General features: G+C 40.4%; 4 protein-coding genes across 4 annotated transcripts; 2 read left to right on the top strand and 2 right to left on the bottom strand.

The window, feature by feature from the left end:
* The first annotated feature begins 1,047 nt into the window (after positions 1-1,047).
* LOC113020269 (amine sulfotransferase-like) lies at positions 1,048-4,215 on the top strand. Its single transcript, XM_026164079.1, has 6 exons — positions 1,048-1,226; positions 1,329-1,528; positions 2,125-2,251; positions 3,089-3,183; positions 3,282-3,453; positions 3,532-4,215. Exons 1-6 carry the CDS (start codon positions 1,085-1,087, stop codon positions 3,639-3,641), a joined length of 846 nt encoding a protein of 281 aa, XP_026019864.1. The 5' UTR covers positions 1,048-1,084; the 3' UTR covers positions 3,642-4,215.
* Positions 4,214-9,997, bottom strand: LOC113021512 (eukaryotic translation initiation factor 3 subunit D-like). Its single transcript, XM_026166276.1, has 12 exons — positions 9,991-9,997; positions 8,729-8,859; positions 8,103-8,224; positions 7,882-8,014; positions 7,641-7,788; positions 7,177-7,307; positions 6,982-7,067; positions 6,728-6,857; positions 5,851-5,993; positions 5,475-5,667; positions 5,298-5,391; positions 4,214-4,331 (listed from the first exon to the last, which is right to left on the bottom strand). Exons 1-12 carry the CDS (start codon positions 9,995-9,997, stop codon positions 4,318-4,320), a joined length of 1,332 nt encoding a protein of 443 aa, XP_026022061.1. The 3' UTR covers positions 4,214-4,317.
* Positions 9,998-11,376: 1,379 nt separating this feature from the next.
* On the top strand, positions 11,377-14,545 carry LOC113020268 (amine sulfotransferase-like). Its single transcript, XM_026164078.1, has 6 exons — positions 11,377-11,555; positions 11,658-11,857; positions 12,454-12,580; positions 13,418-13,512; positions 13,611-13,782; positions 13,861-14,545. Exons 1-6 carry the CDS (start codon positions 11,414-11,416, stop codon positions 13,968-13,970), a joined length of 846 nt encoding a protein of 281 aa, XP_026019863.1. The 5' UTR covers positions 11,377-11,413; the 3' UTR covers positions 13,971-14,545.
* On the bottom strand, positions 14,544-21,956 carry LOC113021476 (eukaryotic translation initiation factor 3 subunit D-like). Its single transcript, XM_026166199.1, has 12 exons — positions 21,926-21,956; positions 19,059-19,189; positions 18,433-18,554; positions 18,212-18,344; positions 17,971-18,118; positions 17,507-17,637; positions 17,312-17,397; positions 17,058-17,187; positions 16,181-16,323; positions 15,805-15,997; positions 15,628-15,721; positions 14,544-14,661 (listed from the first exon to the last, which is right to left on the bottom strand). The coding sequence occupies exons 1-12, from the start codon at positions 21,954-21,956 to the stop codon at positions 14,648-14,650; spliced, it is 1,356 nt and encodes a 451-aa protein (XP_026021984.1). The 3' UTR covers positions 14,544-14,647.
* Between the last annotated feature and the right edge of the window lie 783 nt (positions 21,957-22,739).

The raw sequence follows: 22,739 nt of genomic DNA, 5'->3' as shown, positions 1-22,739 counted from the left end.
AGGATTGCAGCAAGTCAATCCAGTTAAAACATAATAAAGAACTCTTTTTCTAAAAACAAAACAAAATAAAACAAATGAATGAGCTCATGTTGTTGAGGGTGGAGAATCTGATTATTCAACAGAAAGTTAGTGTTTTAGGAAATCTTTCACTTTGAAAATCAAAGTGAAGTAATGTCTGTTAATGATAACAGAATAGCAGTGATTTAAAGGTTCAAAAGGGCATGAGTATGAGTGCCAAAGATTACAAGTTGTTTAGTCATCAACAGTCTCTGTTTGCTTTGAAAAGACACAAGCACAGGTGGTCCTGCGACATGTTTGTGTCCAGAACTTTTTGCCATGGTTGCACTGGTGCGCCTAACTTTTTTTTCTTAGTCGCACCAGCACAAAAATGCATCCAAATTTTCAACCGCAACGCTTAACACCGTAGTTTTACATGTGCACTTTTTTGGGGAGAAATTGCTGTCTATACAGAGAATATTGAATTGTAAACAATTAAATAACAATCTTGTCAACACAAAGTTCTTTATTCGGAGCACATTTCTACAAAAAAGATAAGTTACTGAAAAGGTGCTTGTGCTGAAAGTGCTTTGGCACTCTTTGGCTATATTGTAGACAATGTTAAACTTAATCATCACATCGGCCTCCTCTGATGACTTGTTTGCTGCTGCGTGGCCACTGAAAGGCAGTGGGGAGAGGAGACACTTGGGCAGTGCATTTATTGCAGCATATAATGTGTTTTCTGGATACACAGCACACCATCTCAACTAAAGGATAATATATGTCCTACAGCTGTTAACATAATTCAACTACATTGACTGTGGTCATAAAATAACATATGTTTTACTCATAATCTTCACATTAATAATACAACAGCTTCTTGCCACTTTTTGTGTTTATTTTTATCGCTGTGTAACTGAGTCCAATTGAAAGCCTGCGTGCGCTAGTAACTCTTGCCACGAGTTCCTAGTATTGTTTGCGGTTTTACCCCTGAATGACGTCACATTTTCGATCTCTATTGCCACATGGGGTGAAGAACTACATAAACTGTGTCTCTCCTTATCCGCCTGTGTGATTCGGAACTAAGATGGAGCAGCTCGGTAACCGTCTCTGCCGGTATAAGAACTATAACTTTCTCTCCAGTTACACAACTGCAGAGTACATAGACTCTCTTCAGAGTTTTGAAATAAGAGACAGCGATGTGTTCCTCGTGTCTTATCCAAAATCAGGTCAGTGAGAAATCTCTGTAGCATCCCATTATTTTGCAGTTTTATTCTGTCCAGAGTGATCCACTGGTCAGATATGATATCCAATACATTTTTCCTCAAAAGGCACCATATGGGCTCAGCAGATCATCACTTCAATCTATGAGTTGGATGGGCATGTGAATGAATATTTCATCAACTCACAGAAGATGCCATGGCTGGAGTACACAGGGGGTGAATACACTCGTCGCCCCTCTCCACGGCTCTTCACATCACATCTCCCCCAGGTTCTCATGCCTCCAGGACTGATGGACAAGAAGGGAAAGGTCAGAGCTGTATAGACGCTCAAGCAGCCTGAAGAAAGAGCAGGTTTAGAGATGTAGTATGACAAAGTTCTTTAAGTGGTTAAAAATATAATTTGCTCAGTATTTATGAGTAATTGTATGAAATGATAGATACATTTGTTAAAGAAAAGCAAAATTTTATTGAAGTTTTACTGTTAAGGAATGGCATTAAAGGATTAGAGGCAGTATTTGTTCATATGAAATTCAGATGTTTTTTCTTAGTCAGTTACATAGCACTAATAGCACAAATAGCACACAGCTTTTTGAAACATAGACACTCCTGAGTAGAAAAAACAAACATAGCAGCAAGTAGAATGCTCAAATGAAGCTTCAAAATGTGGTTTCCATATCAATGGGTCACCTTATGGTGACAACATCTAGCTTTGATATACAGCCAATGAAAACAAGTTTGCTTATAAAACAACTGTATATATAAAACTTCATATATAACTTTATATATAAAACAACTCTTAAAACTAGTAGAAATTACTAAACTGCTCAAACTCAAGATATTGTTAAAGAATGAGTGATTTTGAAAGTGGCATGGATTCTGTTTTTTCGTTTTGTTTTTATGTCAGATTGTGTATTTGATGAGGAATCCAAAGGACAACATGGTGTCTTACTATCACTTCAGCAACAGCTTTGCAGACCTTGAGACCCCTCAGAGCTTTGCTCAATTTTTCGAGTGGTACCTGATGGGAAACGGTACGTGTCTTCATCTCCACTATCTGCCTAATGATGATGACCAAGAAGAGTCCAGGTCTGATAAATGATAACAGATATCAATGTGATCAGGAAGAACTGAAATTGATTATTTCAAACTGAACTGTTTGACATACTTACCCAAGTGCACAGACTAAGGGATAATAGCACATCCATATAGAAAAAAAATATATGGCTTTATAGTCAAAGGAGCTTGCAAAGAAAAGCGTCTGGACTTCTTTAAGTTACTTGAAGACGTTTCACCTCTCATCTGAGAAGCTTCTTCAGTTCTAAGGTCAAATGGTGGAGAGTCCCAGATATAAACCTAGTGGGAGTAACCCCCCACAGAGGGACAAAAGGACCCCCTGATGATCCTCTAATCGCCTGACCCAAGGTGTGAAACTGGGTGTGGGTCCCAATCAGCCAGAGTATCGGGTGAGTTCATTGTGAAACCTGGCCCCACCTTATCATGCGGATTCCTGAGATCAGATGAAGAAGCTTCTCGGATGAGAGGTGAAACGTCTTCAAGTAACTTAAAGAAGTGTCCTAATTTAGTCATTTTTAGCTAAGCTTTACTCATTATTTTTGAGGCAACGAGTTTCCTTAATTTTTTTGAGTTCTGGGAACTAATTAGATTTTACAGTGTATACAGCATTATTAGCATGATTAATAATAGAAAGTGTTAAATTATTATTGAGTTTTGTCCATCAGAACCAAAAGGGTGGATTGATCATGCCTGCAGTCATGCTGTAGGTAACAACTGACTGTGACATGTGGGTTGTATCTGAACTCAATAAAATGACAATGCCAAATAACTGGATGCATTATACCACTATACAGTTTTAGCATCATCCTGGTTTGACCATGTCAGGGAGTGGTATTCAAACAGAGACCAGTACAACATCCTCTTCCTGACCTACGAGGAAATGATTTTGGTAAGATGTTTCTTTACACTTCTGTTGTTCCTAAGGAAACACTCAAAACTGGCAGAGTTTAAGGTTCTTTTTCTGTTGCGTTCTTGCTTTTATTTCAGGACCTCAAAGGATCAGTGAAGAAGATCTGCAACTTCTTAGGGAAAGACCTGACTGAAGCTGCTATCAGTCAAGTTGTGGAAAAAGCTAAGTTTGAGAACATGAAGAATGACTCGAAAGCAAACTATGAGCACCTTCCACCAGAGCAGTTCAGTGGGAAATTCCTGCGTAAAGGTAACATAACAGACCTGCAGCTGCTGTGCAGACAAATGTGATATCAGGGTATCAGGTGTGTTTTTGTCTTCATTACAGGTCAGATTGGAGACTGGAAGAACACACTGACTGTTGCACAGAGTGAAAGAGTGGATCAAGTCCTTTGGGAGAAACTTGGTGATTTGCCTTTGAGGTTCATCTGGGAATAAGCAGAGCAGCTCTTCAGGGTCTCCCAGTAAAAATACTGGCAGTGGCATGTTGTACACCTCAGGCCTCCTAGTAGACACTCACAAGATTTTCAGTAAACTTCATCTCTGTCCTGAGGCCACTGAGATTTATACTCACCCAACACTTTTAGTAGATACACCTGTTATCAATTTGAAAATCCTGTGTGGCTTCATTCTCGAGTTATCACATTTACAAACTTGGGTGTCCACCTGTCCGTTCATTAGGGTGACAAAAATATCCCATCAGTGTTGTAAAAAAAGTAATAGTAACTGTTATTCAAATATTAAGTAAATTCATTTTCTTCTTTTATGAAAAAAATCAAACAACCATCAGACTTGTCCTTTGCAAACAATTTCCCGAGTTTATGTTCAGTCACTTGCTTCAGATTATATTCGAGCATCTTCTGACTACTCTGCCCATGAGCAAGCAGTTTTCAGTCACATCCACTCCTTGTTTATCAAGCTCAGTGTTGTGTCCGTTGTGCTCAGCTATAAAATGCTTTATGACATGTTTTGAACTTCAGTACAAGAAATAAAACACAAGACATTAAAGGTAGTTGTATAATCTGCTATTGCCTTTATTGAATGTCAAAAGGAATTCACTTGTTTCTCAGTGAAGGATCAAGGCTGTTTTGGTCACTGAAGCTGACTCCACACTTCAATTATCATCATCTGAAATGAAAAGGGTTCAACATAAGTGCAAGAAGAATCTGATTTATGAACAATGAACACTCAAAAACCAAAGACACACAAACTTTGGAATTTATAATTTAAAAAAAAAAAGTGCAGACAAATGCATTTCTTCACCGTGGAATTGAATTATTTCATTTATAGCATTTGAAAGATGAGCTGTTAAAAAAAAAACCCCAAAATGTTTCTTTGAGGTTACAGGCTACTTTTTCTTTTTTTTCCTTTTTAACTCTGAGTAACTTCTTGTGACCCCAGAGGTTCATGTGATTGGATGTTCCAAAGAAAGTGTTCAAAAACAATGACAGCAATCATAAATAAAAGAATATGTCAAAAAAAATAGCCACTGGTCATTTCATAATCACCATGTTTCTTGTTAATGCAGCATAAGGGAGCCACTGGAGAGAAAAAGACCTTCTCAACCCCAGAAATAGACTTAAGAATTAAGTTTTATAAAAAGACCAAAACACTAAGAGAAAATGTGATTTTATCAAATTCCAACAGTTTCTTGGATTTTTACAGAGTTTATATCTGTTCTCTGACAACTAAGCATGCAGTCTGGTCCAGTACAGATGTGATAATGTTACTCCACAAAGTTACACCAAAATGGGCTAAAAGTGACAAAACACTCAAATTTGAGCACCAAACACTGAATGTGCAAATGTAGCATGCATTACAATCCATTTAAAAATATGAATTAGTTAATCGACTGGCATTTGTGGCCCTGACCAATGAGGGCAGCAGCACCGTCAGCTGGTCGGGCACATCCCTGCTGTCCTGTGTGTAAGAAACATTTGTACCTGAAGAAATCCTGCACTTGTATTCACCGCTAACACACACCAGTGACAGAAACCATTTTCACACCAGCACCAACATGTTAAACTGGAACATCCTGTGCTTCCCACACAAGCTTTAGTTCAACCTCTATTTAAAATAGGAGCTAAACCATACCTTCTTCCTCCTCGTCTTCTTCATCCTCCTCCTCTTCCTCATCTTCATCAGAGCTGAAGGTCCCATCAGGCAGGCTGTACACACGGATCACTTGCTGTAGATGAGAAACAGAATATCAGCTTGTGAGCTCACACACCTCCCAGCTGCCTTTCAGTTCTGCTCTCTGCGCCGGCTCACCTTGTTCGGGTCCTTCAGGATCAGGTACTTGCCCTCGTCCAGCTTGAGGCAGATGTCGATGACGCAGCGCAGGATTCCCCAGGCGTTCTCCATGCTCAGGTTGATCTGGCTGGCGAATTCATTGGGTTTGAACTGCTGGGTGCCCAGGATGACGTGGCGAGCAGAGTCTTTCACGTGGTACCGAGAAACGTACCTGGAGAAACCACAGAGTGATGCAGAGACAGTCAGTCCAGCTTACTGCCTTGGCCTACGAGCACTGCAAGAAGGAACTGGATTGCTCCTCAATCAATGATTGGTGAAAAACCTTTTTCTGCATCTTAATATTTAAATTAGCCTCCTCTCCTTTAACACACAGAATCGGAATCTCGCTCCTCACCCCAGTTTCAGGTACTCTGATCCAGCCAGCATGGCGCAGCAGGTCCAGCGCGCCAGTTTGTAGCTGTTATTCTTCAGCTCGGTGGCCAAGACGGCTCCTCTCTGAGAGTCCAGCTTCTGACGCCAGTCCACACCATTACAATACTACAGGACAAGACAAATCAGACGCACCAAAGCTTATAAACAGAACAGCATATACTTAGCTGAAGGAGGAGGTTAACTGCCTGTGAACAGAGGAGTGGCTCTAGTAGCGGATGCCTTAAAAGCATCTGGAATAACAAAACTGCCTTCATTACAGCAATATTTCACAGAGTCTGAATCTGGAGATGTGTCACCACTTCTGATTTTTACTCACTGAAAATTCACATCAGACAGATGCAGCTGAGAGGTACAACCATGGTTATTTTTAACACAGCATAGACTCTGTTCTGTGTGAGGTGAAACATCTGGAAGGACCTATGTCTGTATGAGAGCTTGGTCTCCAACAATAGACTCAACCCACAAACATAGCTGACCATAGGTTCAGAAGCACAGAAGGAGTCCTACTTCCTTTTGCTGACATCTAGTGATCAAACATGTGAAGTACAGAATGCAGCAGTTTTTAGAAGCACGTGAAAAAGACTGAGAAAAAACACATTTCTGGTTTTTTTGGAATTGCTATTTAGGCCTATTTGTTTTCTCCAGAGCACCTTCTTTCCTTATTTTTCTAAGTTTTTGTAAAAACGGTCAGGGAGATATATCGAATACATTTTAAGCTGAGCAGATGAAGACGCTGCACCTAGCAAGGGCTTTAATTATTTCGGGCCATTTCCTCGACTAACAGACAGATGAGCCTGACTGACTAAGCTCTACTTCATTAAACCCGTTTCCTGTCTTACCCTGGAGTCCCACTCATTCAGAGTCTTGACGTTAATGAAGGACACTTCTCCACTGGCTCCAGTCATCACGCCATCGTGCTCACAGCGGACGATCAGATCGATGTCTTCTCCGAGCTTCCAGTGACGGTACCTTTAACACAAATACAAAATATCAGGAATTAAACCCAGGAATATTTACTACAGCAGTTACAACAGCCTCTTGTTCTGCTGGAAAGATGAGAAATTACAAATTGGTTTGAAGCTACTGAACATACCGGTAAGCCACAGATGCCACCTCACTCTTGTCCATATCCTCCTCCACAAATGGGTTTGAGTTAGGAAACTTGTAACGGTCTCCACCCTACAAGAAAGAAAACAAAGACCACTCACTTTCATGAGCCAATTTTGTTTAAGGCTAGCTTAGCTTAGCACAGAAAGGCGTTGGGGCTTCCAGTCATGTGACTTCGTACCATGCGTAAACACTGCTGGCTGAAGTTGTGGTTAATGTACGTGGCCTCCATGGCCAGGTTGCGAGGAGAGTTGAAGGAGTTGCCCTCATCCTGGGGAGGCTCGTTGGCAGTCTCACTCACAGTTAGCAGATCTGAGGGGAACAGTTGGAGATCAGAGCGTCAGTATGTCTGATAGAACTCAGTCATGTTCACTGGTGAATGTTTTGGGGCATTTTTTCCCCACAATGAGAACGTCTTTCAGGGTTGTAAATATATGTTACATTCAAGTAAACAAAATGCGGGGTAAATAAAAGAGTGGTTTAAAAATTCTCATTGCAATCCTTCAAATTTTCTTCTCTGCAGAAAAACACCTGGGTCATGAGCTGTTCTCTCAGGCTTTATTTACAGTCAAACTTGTTTTTCCGAGCAAACTAAGTGTAAAACATCAGAGTGAAACCAGCTGCTGGTGACTACAGGTCGCTCACCAAAGTCTGAGTTATCTCTCTTGTCGAAGAACAGCTTGTTGCCCACTCTCTGCACGATGATGTCCCAGGAGTTGACTGAGCGCGTGCAGCACATCAAGGTGGCCAAGATGGCATCAGTGGCAAACACGTTACCCTGAGTCTTAGCCAGCTGGAGGGAGGAAAGAAAGAAATAATCATGTAAGAAAGCTGCCAAACACAGGGTTCAGACAGCAATGCATTTTCAGGCAACATATTTTTTTACCTTGCGGATGACGGGGTCGTCGGTGGTAGTAACAGTGTGGAAGATCCTTTTGATGCTCTTCAGCTGCTTCTCGTTGCGGGTGGTGATTCGATCAAAGGCCTTATCGTAGTACTCCAAAGCACCACAGCACTCACTGCAGGAAATGAGAAGTGAAACCTCATCATCACCTGCATTTCCCCCCTATAATAATCTATTACAAACAGCGGCTCAGCTTCACCTACATGTCAAGGGGGTCAGACACCTCCATGTATCTCATCTTCATCAGTCTGGGGAAGTCCATCTCCTCCTTCACCTCCCAGTCACTCCTAACCTCCACAGAGGAGTCTCTGGGCTTCAGCTGCGCCTTCGTGAACAGACAAGGATGTCAAGAACAAAGTCAATAACACCACAGTACAAACACACCTTTGAGTCTTAAAACCTTGAGATCACATTATCTTTAAAAATGGGTTTAAACATGATGTGAGCCACAAAAGCAATCATACCAGAAAAAAATGTAATTCTTACTGTTGGCAAGGGCTGAGATTTAAAGCAGCATATGCTGACATTACTTTGACTGAGATGCACTACAAAACTAGCCAATATTAAATGATACGAGGTCAGGCTCACTGGGATTTATTTACTTCTTAAGCTTATTTGTGAAACAGCCAGAGTGTGAAACTCAAATTTACGCTGTGGACAATATTCTTTCTGGACTTCCAGTATCAGTTTACCTTCCAGTTATTTTCTCGATTAATTGTTTACATCATAAAAATGAAAAAATCCAAAACAACCTGAAGCAAAAACACATGAACCTTCCCATTATTACATCACAAAAAATTGAATTTATATTTCAACAGTAAATAAACACCTGGGATTTTTGGTCCCATTTCTGACGGACACCAAACTGCTTTTGGAACTTCTTCTGCAGCCGCATTCGCTCTCTGACAAGACAAAAACATGGGATCCAGTCTTTCTTTGCCGCCAAAAGAATTAAAAGAACTGAATTTAATAATTAGTGTCTCGACCCAGATTCTTTTGCGGCTGAGAGGACAGATTGGCTTAAGGTGGGATCTGATAGGAGAACAGGAGACCGGTCTAAAACGATTTAAAGGTAAGCACAAGCCTGTTCAAAGAAAACGCAAATTTGTGCACATTGGATGAATTCTAAATTATCTGTTCGCCGAATGGATGGTCCTAACCGTTAATTGGTTCAGGAGTGGTGAAATTAAAGTAAATTATAAAATCTGTTAAGTCCATGGCAATTTTGGGTAATTTGTGATAAATAAAAGTAAAGTCTAGGGAAATTTGATGAAAGCTTATGGTTGTTAATGCTGGGGTGAAGTTTAAAGTTGATGTGACGTGTGTTTGAAGTTGGTGTGTTATGTGTGTGAGTGTGACGTCAGTCAAGAAAAGAGATTAGATTAGGACATTTGGATAATTGATTAGAGATAGCATCAGATAAATAAACTGGCGGTTAGAGTCCACAGTGCTGATGAAAGTATTGTGTGAATTGTGCTACAGAGCTGAGTTAAAGAATGGTGATCTGTGTGGAAAAAACTGTTAATTGTGCTGGGGATTTGTGCCAAAACAGCTCTGCTAACTACGCTGGATTTTGATGTGAATGCTTGCAAATGCAAAGAGCTGACTGTGTGTGTGTGTGTGTGTGTGTGTGTGTGTGTGTGCTGAGGGTGCATTCTTTTTATATCAACACTTAGCAGAGTTACAGAGGGTATATAGACTGTAAATATAAAATAAGAGTTCGGTTAGGCTGTAGAAACAGATGAAAATCCAGTGAAATGAAGAGTGTGTGTGCGTATGAAAACTGCCGTGTGTGTGTCTGGCAGGAAGTGAAACAGGAAGTGAACATGTTTGCATGCCCATAAAAGGAAATTGACTGATGTGTGTTGTGTGTAACGAGTGAGAGAGACCTGTTAAAAATCTAGATAGAGGAATTAGAGAATGAATGTGTTAAGAAATAGTAATGAAAATGATATTAAATAAATGTTTTAGTGTGTTAATGCAGGTGGGCTCTTCTCAACTTGAAAACATGAGTACAGCTGCAAAATGATAGATTAACAGAATTGGGATGAAAACAGGCCAGGCTTTGGCTTAAAAATTTGACAGCTTCACCTCTCATTCTGTCCTTATCCTGAGAAGAAGCTTAAAGGACAGTCAGTCTCCTGATTAAGACAGACAGAGCGACACAGTGTACTTGAAGAATTAACAGCAGGCAACTGACCTAAAACACTGAATGGTCAAGCAGCATGTATGACGATGTTTTGTGTTTTGATGAGCTAATAATCAGCTCTCTTTTTCTCATTTTTGTTCTAAGCAGGCCTGCAAGATTGAATTAACTGCGCTGTAAAAATTTTCGGGAGAACAAATATAAGGTGAGTTTTTCCAGATTATAATGGGCAGAGGAGAAGCCTAACTGTGGGAACCGATGAGTGTTTGAGTTCCCGTCCAAAAGGATTGCAGCAAGTCAATCCAGTTAAAACATAATAAAGAACTCTTTTTCTAAAAACAAAACAAAATAAAACAAATGAATGAGCTCATGTTGTTGAGGGTGGAGAATCTGATTATTCAACAGAAAGTTAGTGTTTTAGGAAATCTTTCACTTTGAAAATCAAAGTGAAGTAATGTCTGTTAATGATAACAGAATAGCAGTGATTTAAAGGTTCAAAAGGGCATGAGTATGAGTGCCAAAGATTACAAGTTGTTTAGTCATCAACAGTCTCTGTTTGCTTTGAAAAGACACAAGCACAGGTGGTCCTGCGACATGTTTGTGTCCAGAACTTTTTGCCATGGTTGCACTGGTGCGCCTAACTTTTTTTTCTTAGTCGCACCAGCACAAAAATGCATCCAAATTTTCAACCGCAACGCTTAACACCGTAGTTTTACATGTGCACTTTTTTTGGGGAGAAATTGCTGTCTATACAGAGAATATTGAATTGTAAACAATTAAATAACAATCTTGTCAACACAAAGTTCTTTATTCGGAGCACATTTCTACAAAAAAGATAAGTTACTGAAAAGGTGCTTGTGCTGAAAGTGCTTTGGCACTCTTTGGCTATATTGTAGACAATGTTAAACTTAATCATCACATCGGCCTCCTCTGATGACTTGTTTGCTGCTGCGTGGCCACTGAAAGGCAGTGGGGAGAGGAGACACTTGGGCAGTGCATTTATTGCAGCATATAATGTGTTTTCTGGATACACAGCACACCATCTCAACTAAAGGATAATATATGTCCTACAGCTGTTAACATAATTCAACTACATTGACTGTGGTCATAAAATAACATATGTTTTACTCATAATCTTCACATTAATAATACAACAGCTTCTTGCCACTTTTTGTGTTTATTTTTATCGCTGTGTAACTGAGTCCAATTGAAAGCCTGCGTGCGCTAGTAACTCTTGCCACGAGTTCCTAGTATTGTTTGCGGTTTTACCCCTGAATGACGTCACATTTTCGATCTCTATTGCCACATGGGGTGAAGAACTACATAAACTGTGTCTCTCCTTATCCGCCTGTGTGATTCGGAACTAAGATGGAGCAGCTCGGTAACCGTCTCTGCCGGTATAAGAACTATAACTTTCTCTCCAGTTACACAACTGCAGAGTACATAGACTCTCTTCAGAGTTTTGAAATAAGAGACAGCGATGTGTTCCTCGTGTCTTATCCAAAATCAGGTCAGTGAGAAATCTCTGTAGCATCCCATTATTTTGCAGTTTTATTCTGTCCAGAGTGATCCACTGGTCAGATATGATATCCAATACATTTTTCCTCAAAAGGCACCATATGGGCTCAGCAGATCATCACTTCAATCTATGAGTTGGATGGGCATGTGAATGAATATTTCATCAACTCACAGAAGATGCCATGGCTGGAGTACACAGGGGGTGAATACACTCGTCGCCCCTCTCCACGGCTCTTCACATCACATCTCCCCCAGGTTCTCATGCCTCCAGGACTGATGGACAAGAAGGGAAAGGTCAGAGCTGTATAGACGCTCAAGCAGCCTGAAGAAAGAGCAGGTTTAGAGATGTAGTATGACAAAGTTCTTTAAGTGGTTAAAAATATAATTTGCTCAGTATTTATGAGTAATTGTATGAAATGATAGATACATTTGTTAAAGAAAAGCAAAATTTTATTGAAGTTTTACTGTTAAGGAATGGCATTAAAGGATTAGAGGCAGTATTTGTTCATATGAAATTCAGATGTTTTTTCTTAGTCAGTTACATAGCACTAATAGCACAAATAGCACACAGCTTTTTGAAACATAGACACTCCTGAGTAGAAAAAACAAACATAGCAGCAAGTAGAATGCTCAAATGAAGCTTCAAAATGTGGTTTCCATATCAATGGGTCACCTTATGGTGACAACATCTAGCTTTGATATACAGCCAATGAAAACAAGTTTGCTTATAAAACAACTGTATATATAAAACTTCATATATAACTTTATATATAAAACAACTCTTAAAACTAGTAGAAATTACTAAACTGCTCAAACTCAAGATATTGTTAAAGAATGAGTGATTTTGAAAGTGGCATGGATTCTGTTTTTTCGTTTTGTTTTTATGTCAGATTGTGTATTTGATGAGGAATCCAAAGGACAACATGGTGTCTTACTATCACTTCAGCAACAGCTTTGCAGACCTTGAGACCCCTCAGAGCTTTGCTCAGTTTTTCGAGTGGTACCTGATGGGAAACGGTACGTGTCTTCATCTCCACTATCTGCCTAATGATGATGACCAAGAAGAGTCCAGGTCTGATAAATGATAACAGATATCAATGTGATCAGGAAGAACTGAAATTGATTATTTCAAACTGAACTGTTTGACATACTTACCCAAGTGCACAGACTAAGGGATAATAGCACATCCATATAGAAAAAAAATATATGGCTTTATAGTCAAAGGAGCTTGCAAAGAAAAGCGTCTGGACTTCTTTAAGTTACTTGAAGACGTTTCACCTCTCATCTGAGAAGCTTCTTCAGTTCTAAGGTCAAATGGTGGAGAGTCCCAGATATAAACCTAGTGGGAGTAACCCCCCACAGAGGGACAAAAGGACCCCCTGATGATCCTCTAATCGCCTGACCCAAGGTGTGAAACTGGGTGTGGGTCCCAATCAGCCAGAGTATCGGGTGAGTTCATTGTGAAACCTGGCCCCACCTTATCATGCGGATTCCTGAGATCAGATGAAGAAGCTTCTCGGATGAGAGGTGAAACGTCTTCAAGTAACTTAAAGAAGTGTCCTAATTTAGTCATTTTTAGCTAAGCTTTACTCATTATTTTTGAGGCAACGAGTTTCCTTAATTTTTTTGAGTTCTGGGAACTAATTAGATTTTACAGTGTATACAGCATTATTAGCATGATTAATAATAGAAAGTGTTAAATTATTATTGAGTTTTGTCCATCAGAACCAAAAGGGTGGATTGATCATGCCTGCAGTCATGCTGTAGGTAACAACTGACTGTGACATGTGGGTTGTATCTGAACTCAATAAAATGACAATGCCAAATAACTGGATGCATTATACCACTATACAGTTTTAGCATCATCCTGGTTTGACCATGTCAGGGAGTGGTATTCAAACAGAGACCAGTACAACATCCTCTTCCTGACCTACGAGGAAATGATTTTGGTAAGATGTTTCTTTACACTTCTGTTGTTCCTAAGGAAACACTCAAAACTGGCAGAGTTTAAGGTTCTTTTTCTGTTGCGTTCTTGCTTTTATTTCAGGACCTCAAAGGATCAGTGAAGAAGATCTGCAACTTCTTAGGGAAAGACCTGACTGAAGCTGCTATCAGTCAAGTTGTGGAAAAAGCTAAGTTTGAGAACATGAAGAATGACTCGAAAGCAAACTATGAGCACCTTCCACCAGAGCAGTTCAGTGGGAAATTCCTGCGTAAAGGTAACATAACAGACCTGCAGCTGCTGTGCAGACAAATGTGATATCAGGGTATCAGGTGTGTTTTTGTCTTCATTACAGGTCAGATTGGAGACTGGAAGAACACACTGACTGTTGCACAGAGTGAAAGAGTGGATCAAGTCCTTTGGGAGAAACTTGGTGATTTGCCTTTGAGGTTCATCTGGGAATAAGCAGAGCAGCTCTTCAGGGTCTCCCAGTAAAAATACTGGCAGTGGCATGTTGTACACCTCAGGCCTCCTAGTAGACACTCACAAGATTTTCAGTAAACTTCATCTCTGTCCTGAGGCCACTGAGATTTATACTCACCCAACACTTTTAGTAGATACACCTGTTATCAATTTGAAAATCCTGTGTGGCTTCATTCTCGAGTTATCACATTTACAAACTTGGGTGTCCACCTGTCCGTTCATTAGGGTGACAAAAATATCCCATCAGTGTTGTAAAAAAAAGTAATAGTAACTGTTATTCAAATATTAAGTAAATTCATTTTCTTCTTTTATGAAAAAAATCAAACAACCATCAGACTTGTCCTTTGCAAACAATTTCCCGAGTTTATGTTCAGTCACTTGCTTCAGATTATATTCGAGCATCTTCTGACTACTCTGCCCATGAGCAAGCAGTTTTCAGTCACATCCACTCCTTGTTTATCAAGCTCAGTGTTGTGTCCGTTGTGCTCAGCTATAAAATGCTTTATGACATGTTTTGAACTTCAGTACAAGAAATAAAACACAAGACATTAAAGGTAGTTGTATAATCTGCTATTGCCTTTATTGAATGTCAAAAGGAATTCACTTGTTTCTCAGTGAAGGATCAAGGCTGTTTTGGTCACTGAAGCTGACTCCACACTTCAATTATCATCATCTGAAATGAAAAGGGTTCAACATAAGTGCAAGAAGAATCTGATTTATGAACAATGAACACTCAAAAACCAAAGACACACAAACTTTGGAATTTATAATTTAAAAAAAAAAAGTGCAGACAAATGCATTTCTTCACCGTGGAATTGAATTATTTCATTTATAGCATTTGAAAGATGAGCTGTTAAAAAAAAAACCCCAAAATGTTTCTTTGAGGTTACAGGCTACTTTTTCTTTTTTTTCCTTTTTAACTCTGAGTAACTTCTTGTGACCCCAGAGGTTCATGTGATTGGATGTTCCAAAGAAAGTGTTCAAAAACAATGACAGCAATCATAAATAAAAGAATATGTCAAAAAAAATAGCCACTGGTCATTTCATAATCACCATGTTTCTTGTTAATGCAGCATAAGGGAGCCACTGGAGAGAAAAAGACCTTCTCAACCCCAGAAATAGACTTAAGAATTAAGTTTTATAAAAAGACCAAAACACTAAGAGAAAATGTGATTTTATCAAATTCCAACAGTTTCTTGGATTTTTACAGAGTTTATATCTGTTCTCTGACAACTAAGCATGCAGTCTGGTCCAGTACAGATGTGATAATGTTACTCCACAAAGTTACACCAAAATGGGCTAAAAGTGACAAAACACTCAAATTTGAGCACCAAACACTGAATGTGCAAATGTAGCATGCATTACAATCCATTTAAAAATATGAATTAGTTAATCGACTGGCATTTGTGGCCCTGACCAATGAGGGCAGCAGCACCGTCAGCTGGTCGGGCACATCCCTGCTGTCCTGTGTGTAAGAAACATTTGTACCTGAAGAAATCCTGCACTTGTATTCACCGCTAACACACACCAGTGACAGAAACCATTTTCACACCAGCACCAACATGTTAAACTGGAACATCCTGTGCTTCCCACACAAGCTTTAGTTCAACCTCTATTTAAAATAGGAGCTAAACCATACCTTCTTCCTCCTCGTCTTCTTCATCCTCCTCCTCTTCCTCATCTTCATCAGAGCTGAAGGTCCCATCAGGCAGGCTGTACACACGGATCACTTGCTGTAGATGAGAAACAGAATATCAGCTTGTGAGCTCACACACCTCCCAGCTGCCTTTCAGTTCTGCTCTCTGCGCCGGCTCACCTTGTTCGGGTCCTTCAGGATCAGGTACTTGCCCTCGTCCAGCTTGAGGCAGATGTCGATGACGCAGCGCAGGATTCCCCAGGCGTTCTCCATGCTCAGGTTGATCTGGCTGGCGAATTCATTGGGTTTGAACTGCTGGGTGCCCAGGATGACGTGGCGAGCAGAGTCTTTCACGTGGTACCGAGAAACGTACCTGGAGAAACCACAGAGTGATGCAGAGACAGTCAGTCCAGCTTACTGCCTTGGCCTACGAGCACTGCAAGAAGGAACTGGATTGCTCCTCAATCAATGATTGGTGAAAAACCTTTTTCTGCATCTTAATATTTAAATTAGCCTCCTCTCCTTTAACACACAGAATCGGAATCTCGCTCCTCACCCCAGTTTCAGGTACTCTGATCCAGCCAGCATGGCGCAGCAGGTCCAGCGCGCCAGTTTGTAGCTGTTATTCTTCAGCTCGGTGGCCAAGACGGCTCCTCTCTGAGAGTCCAGCTTCTGACGCCAGTCCACACCATTACAATACTACAGGACAAGACAAATCAGACGCACCAAAGCTTATAAACAGAACAGCATATACTTAGCTGAAGGAGGAGGTTAACTGCCTGTGAACAGAGGAGTGGCTCTAGTAGCGGATGCCTTAAAAGCATCTGGAATAACAAAACTGCCTTCATTACAGCAATATTTCACAGAGTCTGAATCTGGAGATGTGTCACCACTTCTGATTTTTACTCACTGAAAATTCACATCAGACAGATGCAGCTGAGAGGTACAACCATGGTTATTTTTAACACAGCATAGACTCTGTTCTGTGTGAGGTGAAACATCTGGAAGGACCTATGTCTGTATGAGAGCTTGGTCTCCAACAATAGACTCAACCCACAAACATAGCTGACCATAGGTTCAGAAGCACAGAAGGAGTCCTACTTCCTTTTGCTGACATCTAGTGATCAAACATGTGAAGTACAGAATGCAGCAGTTTTTAGAAGCACGTGAAAAAGACTGAGAAAAAACACATTTCTGGTTTTTTTGGAATTGCTATTTAGGCCTATTTGTTTTCTCCAGAGCACCTTCTTTCCTTATTTTTCTAAGTTTTTGTAAAAACGGTCAGGGAGATATATCGAATACATTTTAAGCTGAGCAGATGAAGACGCTGCACCTAGCAAGGGCTTTAATTATTTCGGGCCATTTCCTCGACTAACAGACAGATGAGCCTGACTGACTAAGCTCTACTTCATTAAACCCGTTTCCTGTCTTACCCTGGAGTCCCACTCATTCAGAGTCTTGACGTTAATGAAGGACACTTCTCCACTGGCTCCAGTCATCACGCCATCGTGCTCACAGCGGACGATCAGATCGATGTCTTCTCCGAGCTTCCAGTGACGGTACCTTTAACACAAATACAAAATATCAGGAATTAAACCCAGGAATATTTACTACAGCAGTTACAACAGCCTCTTGTTCTGCTGGAAAGATGAGAAATTACAAATTGGTTTGAAGCTACTGAACATACCGGTAAGCCACAGATGCCACCTCACTCTTGTCCATATCCTCCTCCACAAATGGGTTTGAGTTAGGAAACTTGTAACGGTCTCCACCCTACAAGAAAGAAAACAAAGACCACTCACTTTCATGAGCCAATTTTGTTTAAGGCTAGCTTAGCTTAGCACAGAAAGGCGTTGGGGCTTCCAGTCATGTGACTTCGTACCATGCGTAAACACTGCTGGCTGAAGTTGTGGTTAATGTACGTGGCCTCCATGGCCAGGTTGCGAGGAGAGTTGAAGGAGTTGCCCTCATCCTGGGGAGGCTCGTTGGCAGTCTCACTCACAGTTAGCAGATCTGAGGGGAACAGTTGGAGATCAGAGCGTCAGTATGTCTGATAGAACTCAGTCATGTTCACTGGTGAATGTTTTGGGGCATTTTTTCCCCACAATGAGAACGTCTTTCAGGGTTGTAAATATATGTTACATTCAAGTAAACAAAATGCGGGGTAAATAAAAGAGTGGTTTAAAAATTCTCATTGCAATCCTTCAAATTTTCTTCTCTGCAGAAAAACACCTGGGTCATGAGCTGTTCTCTCAGGCTTTATTTACAGTCAAACTTGTTTTTCCGAGCAAACTAAGTGTAAAACATCAGAGTGAAACCAGCTGCTGGTGACTACAGGTCGCTCACCAAAGTCTGAGTTATCTCTCTTGTCGAAGAACAGCTTGTTGCCCACTCTCTGCACGATGATGTCCCAGGAGTTGACTGAGCGCGTGCAGCACATCAAGGTGGCCAAGATGGCATCAGTGGCAAACACGTTACCCTGAGTCTTAGCCAGCTGGAGGGAGGAAAGAAAGAAATAATCATGTAAGAAAGCTGCCAAACACAGGGTTCAGACAGCAATGCATTTTCAGGCAACATATTTTTTTACCTTGCGGATGACGGGGTCGTCGGTGGTAGTAACAGTGTGGAAGATCCTTTTGATGCTCTTCAGCTGCTTCTCGTTGCGGGTGGTGATTCGATCAAAGGCCTTATCGTAGTACTCCAAAGCACCACAGCACTCACTGCAGGAAATGAGAAGTGAAACCTCATCATCACCTGCATTTCCCCCCTATAATAATCTATTACAAACAGCGGCTCAGCTTCACCTACATGTCAAGGGGGTCAGACACCTCCATGTATCTCATCTTCATCAGTCTGGGGAAGTCCATCTCCTCCTTCACCTCCCAGTCACTCCTAACCTCCACAGAGGAGTCTCTGGGCTTCAGCTGCGCCTTCGTGAACAGACAAGGATGTCAAGAACAAAGTCAATAACACCACAGTACAAACACACCTTTGAGTCTTAAAACCTTGAGATCACATTATCTTTAAAAATGGGTTTAAACATGATGTGAGCCACAAAAGCAATCATACCAGAAAAAAATGTAATTCTTACTGTTGGCAAGGGCTGAGATTTAAAGCAGCATATGCTGACATTACTTTGACTGAGATGCACTACAAAACTAGCCAATATTAAATGATACGAGGTCAGGCTCACTGGGATTTATTTACTTCTTAAGCTTATTTGTGAAACAGCCAGAGTGTGAAACTCAAATTTACGCTGTGGACAATATTCTTTCTGGACTTCCAGTATCAGTTTACCTTCCAGTTATTTTCTCGATTAATTGTTTACATCATAAAAATGAAAAAATCCAAAACAACCTGAAGCAAAAACACATGAACCTTCCCATTATTACATCACAAAAAATTGAATTTATATTTCAACAGTAAATAAACACCTGGGATTTTTGGTCCCATTTCTGACGGACACCAAACTGCTTTTGGAACTTCTTCTGCAGCCGCATTCGCTCTCTGACAAGACAAAAACATGGGATCCAGTCTTTCTTTGCCGCCAAAAGAATTAAAAGAACTGAATTTAATAATTAGTGTCTCGACCCAGATTCTTTTGCGGCTGAGAGGACAGATTGGCTTAAGGTGGGATCTGATAGGAGAACAGGAGACCGGTCTAAAACGATTTAAAGGTAAGCACAAGCCTGTTCAAAGAAAACGCAAATTTGTGCACATTGGATGAATTCTAAATTATCTGTTCGCCGAATGGATGGTCCTAACCGTTAATTGGTTCAGGAGTGGTGAAATTAAAGTAAATTATAAAATCTGTTAAGTCCATGGCAATTTTGGGTAATTTGTGATAAATAAAAGTAAAGTCTAGGGAAATTTGATGAAAGCTTATGGTTGTTAATGCTGGGGTGAAGTTTAAAGTTGATGTGACGTGTGTTTGAAGTTGGTGTGTTATGTGTGTGAGTGTGACGTCAGTCAAGAAAAGAGATTAGATTAGGACATTTGGATAATTGATTAGAGATAGCATCAGATAAATAAACTGGCGGTTAGAGTCCACAGTGCTGATGAAAGTATTGTGTGAATTGTGCTACAGAGCTGAGTTAAAGAATGGTGATCTGTGTGGAAAAAACTGTTAATTGTGCTGGGGATTTGTGCCAAAACAGCTCTGCTAACTACGCTGGATTTTGATGTGAATGCTTGCAAATGCAAAGAGCTGACTATACGTGTGTGTGTGTGTGTGTGTGTGTGTGTGTGTGTGTGTGTGTGTGTGTGTGTGTGTGTGTGTGCGTGCTGAGGGTGCATTCTTTTTATATCAACACTTAGCAGAGTTACAGAGGGTATATAGACTGTAAATATAAAATAAGAGTTCGGTTAGGCTGTAGAAACAGATGAAAATCCAGTGAAATGAAGAGTGTGTGTGCGTATGAAAACTGCCGTGTGTGTGTCTGGCAGGAAGTGAAACAGGAAGTGAACATGTTTGCATGCCCATAAAAGGAAATTGACTGATGTGTGTTGTGTGTAACGAGTGAGAGAGACCTGTTAAAAATCTAGATAGAGGAATTAGAGAATGAATGTGTTAAGAAATAGTAATGAAAATGATATTAAATAAATGTTTTAGTGTGTTAATGCAGGTGGACTCTTCTCAACTTGAAAACATGAGTACAGCTGCAAAATGATAGATTAACAGAATTGGGATGAAAACAGGCCAGGCTTTGGCTTAAAAATTTGACAGCTTCACCTCTCATTCTGTCCTTATCCTGAGAAGAAGCTTAAAGGACAGTCAGTCTCCTGATTAAGACAGACAGAGCGACACAGTGTACTTGAAGAATTAACAGCAGGCAAAAGTCAGTGCAACTGACCTAAAATACTGAATGGTCAAGCAGCATGTATGACGATGTTTTGTGTTTTGATGAGCTAATAATCAGCTCTCTTTTTCTCATTTTTGTTCTAAGCAGGCCTGCAAGATTGAATTAACTGCGCTGTAAAAATTTTCGGGAGAACAAATATAAGGTGAGTTTTTCCAGATTATAATGGGCAGAGGAGAAGCCTAACTGTGGGAACCGATGAGTGTTTGAGTTCCCGTCCAAAAGGATTGCAGCAAGTCAATCCAGTTAAAACATAATAAAGAACTCTTTTTCTAAAAACAAAACAAAATAAAACAAATGAATGAGCTCATGTTGTTGAGGGTGGAGAATCTGATTATTCAACAGAAAGTTAGTGTTTTAGGAAATCTTTCACTTTGAAAATCAAAGTGAAGTAATGTCTGTTAATGATAACAGAATAGCAGTGATTTAAAGGTTCAAAAGGGCATGAGTATGAGTGCCAAAGATTACAAGTTGTTTAGTCATCAACAGTCTCTGTTTGCTTTGAAAAGACACAAGCACAGGTGGTCCTGCGACATGTTTGTGTCCAGAACTTTTTGCCATGGTTGCACTGGTGCGCCTAACTTTTTTTTTCTTAGTCGCACCAGCACAAAATTTAGGTGCATCCAAATTTTCAACCGCAACGCTTAACACCGTAGTTTTACATGTGCACTTTTTTTGGGGAGAAATTGCTGTCTATACAGAGAATATTGAATTGTAAACAATTAAATAACAATCTTGTCAACACAAAGTTCTTTATTCGGAGCACATTTCTACAAAAAAGATAAGTTACTGAAAAAGTGCTTGTGCTGAAAGTGCTTTGGCACTCTTTGGCTATATTGTAGACAATGTTAAACTTAATCATCACATCGGCCTCCTCTGATGACTTGTTTGCTGCTGCGTGGCCACTGAAAGGCAGTGGGGAGAGGAGACACTTGGGCAGTGCATTTATTGCAGCATATAATGTGTTTTCTGGATACACTGCTACTTTTTCAGCATTCAGAGATTGATTGCTCCGTGTCAGAGCACTGGCTATGAATTTCAGACAGATCAGGCCTTAACAAAAAATGTATCAACAGTTCTTTTCAGTTTCTTTTCTTTTTACCCACAGCTACATCCACTTCTGTCGGGCCTCACTAGGGCTGGGTATCATCACTGATTTCTAGAATCCATTCGATTCCAATTTACGAGGTCCCGATTCAATTTTGCCTCAGACAGTCAGAAATATATTTCTGATCATTTATCAGTACTGATACTGTGAGACTTCAGAGGTGTAGCATCATAGCAGATGCCTTTGTGTCAAAGTAACAGAATAAAACACAGAAAAACATGATGGAGATTTTCCTGGCCTGGCTTTTTATAGCAGATAAACTTAAAAATGTTCTGCAATTTTGCATAATTTTAAAAACTTTAAATTAGGCTTTCTTGTCCAAGGTCCATCCAACCATTCTTCTGCTTTATCCGGGGCTGGGTCATGGGGGCAGCAGCCTAAGCAGAGAAGCCCAGACCTCCCCCTCCCCAGCCACCTCCTCCAGCTTGTCCGGGGGAACACCAAGGTGTTCCCGGGCCAGCCAAGAGATATAATCTCTCCAGCGTGTCCTGGGCCTGCCCCGGGGCCTCCTCCCGGTGGTACATGCCCGGAACACCTCACCCAGGAGGCATCCTTGTCAGATGTCTTAGGTCATTTAAGTTAAAAAAAAAACACAAACAAAAACAAAAAAGAGACAGCGGCTGACACCGTTGTGAACAACAATAGACTGGTGGGTAATAATGAGTGAATGAATAATGCAGAATACAGAGGTTTGAGATGGGAAACTGTTCACGTACACAGTAAGCTGTTCTTAAAGTTTGATTTTTATCGTGGTGGAAGCAAAACAGCAAAAGTCAGAGGGAATTAATGATGACATTTATCAAATGTGAAGCATAGTTTGGATCTTGTTTTGCTGCTGGTTCAGTGAATTTTGGTTGGAGAGAGACAAAACCTGTAGATCAGAATTGAGCGGAAAAAAGACATAAGTAAAACCCAACTGCTTAACACTTTAGTTCAACATTAACTATAGTTGTTCCTGTTACGACCCCCTCTGCTAGGCGACAGGAGGGGAGAAACATACACAAGCCCTCTCACGAAATCTGAGTAAATAAGGGGTTTTATTACAAACATTAAACTGAAAACTGACGGGGCTGATCAACAGGCCACCGGGGAAACAATTAATACACAATGAAAAGAACAGGCAAGAGTAAAAGATAAGGGTTAACTAA

This window comes from Astatotilapia calliptera, chromosome 4 (assembly GCF_900246225.1).
Source record: "Astatotilapia calliptera chromosome 4, fAstCal1.2, whole genome shotgun sequence".
In the NCBI taxonomy this organism is placed as follows: Eukaryota; Metazoa; Chordata; class Actinopteri; order Cichliformes; family Cichlidae; genus Astatotilapia; species Astatotilapia calliptera.
This window is presented reverse-complemented; position numbering and strand designations above follow the sequence as displayed.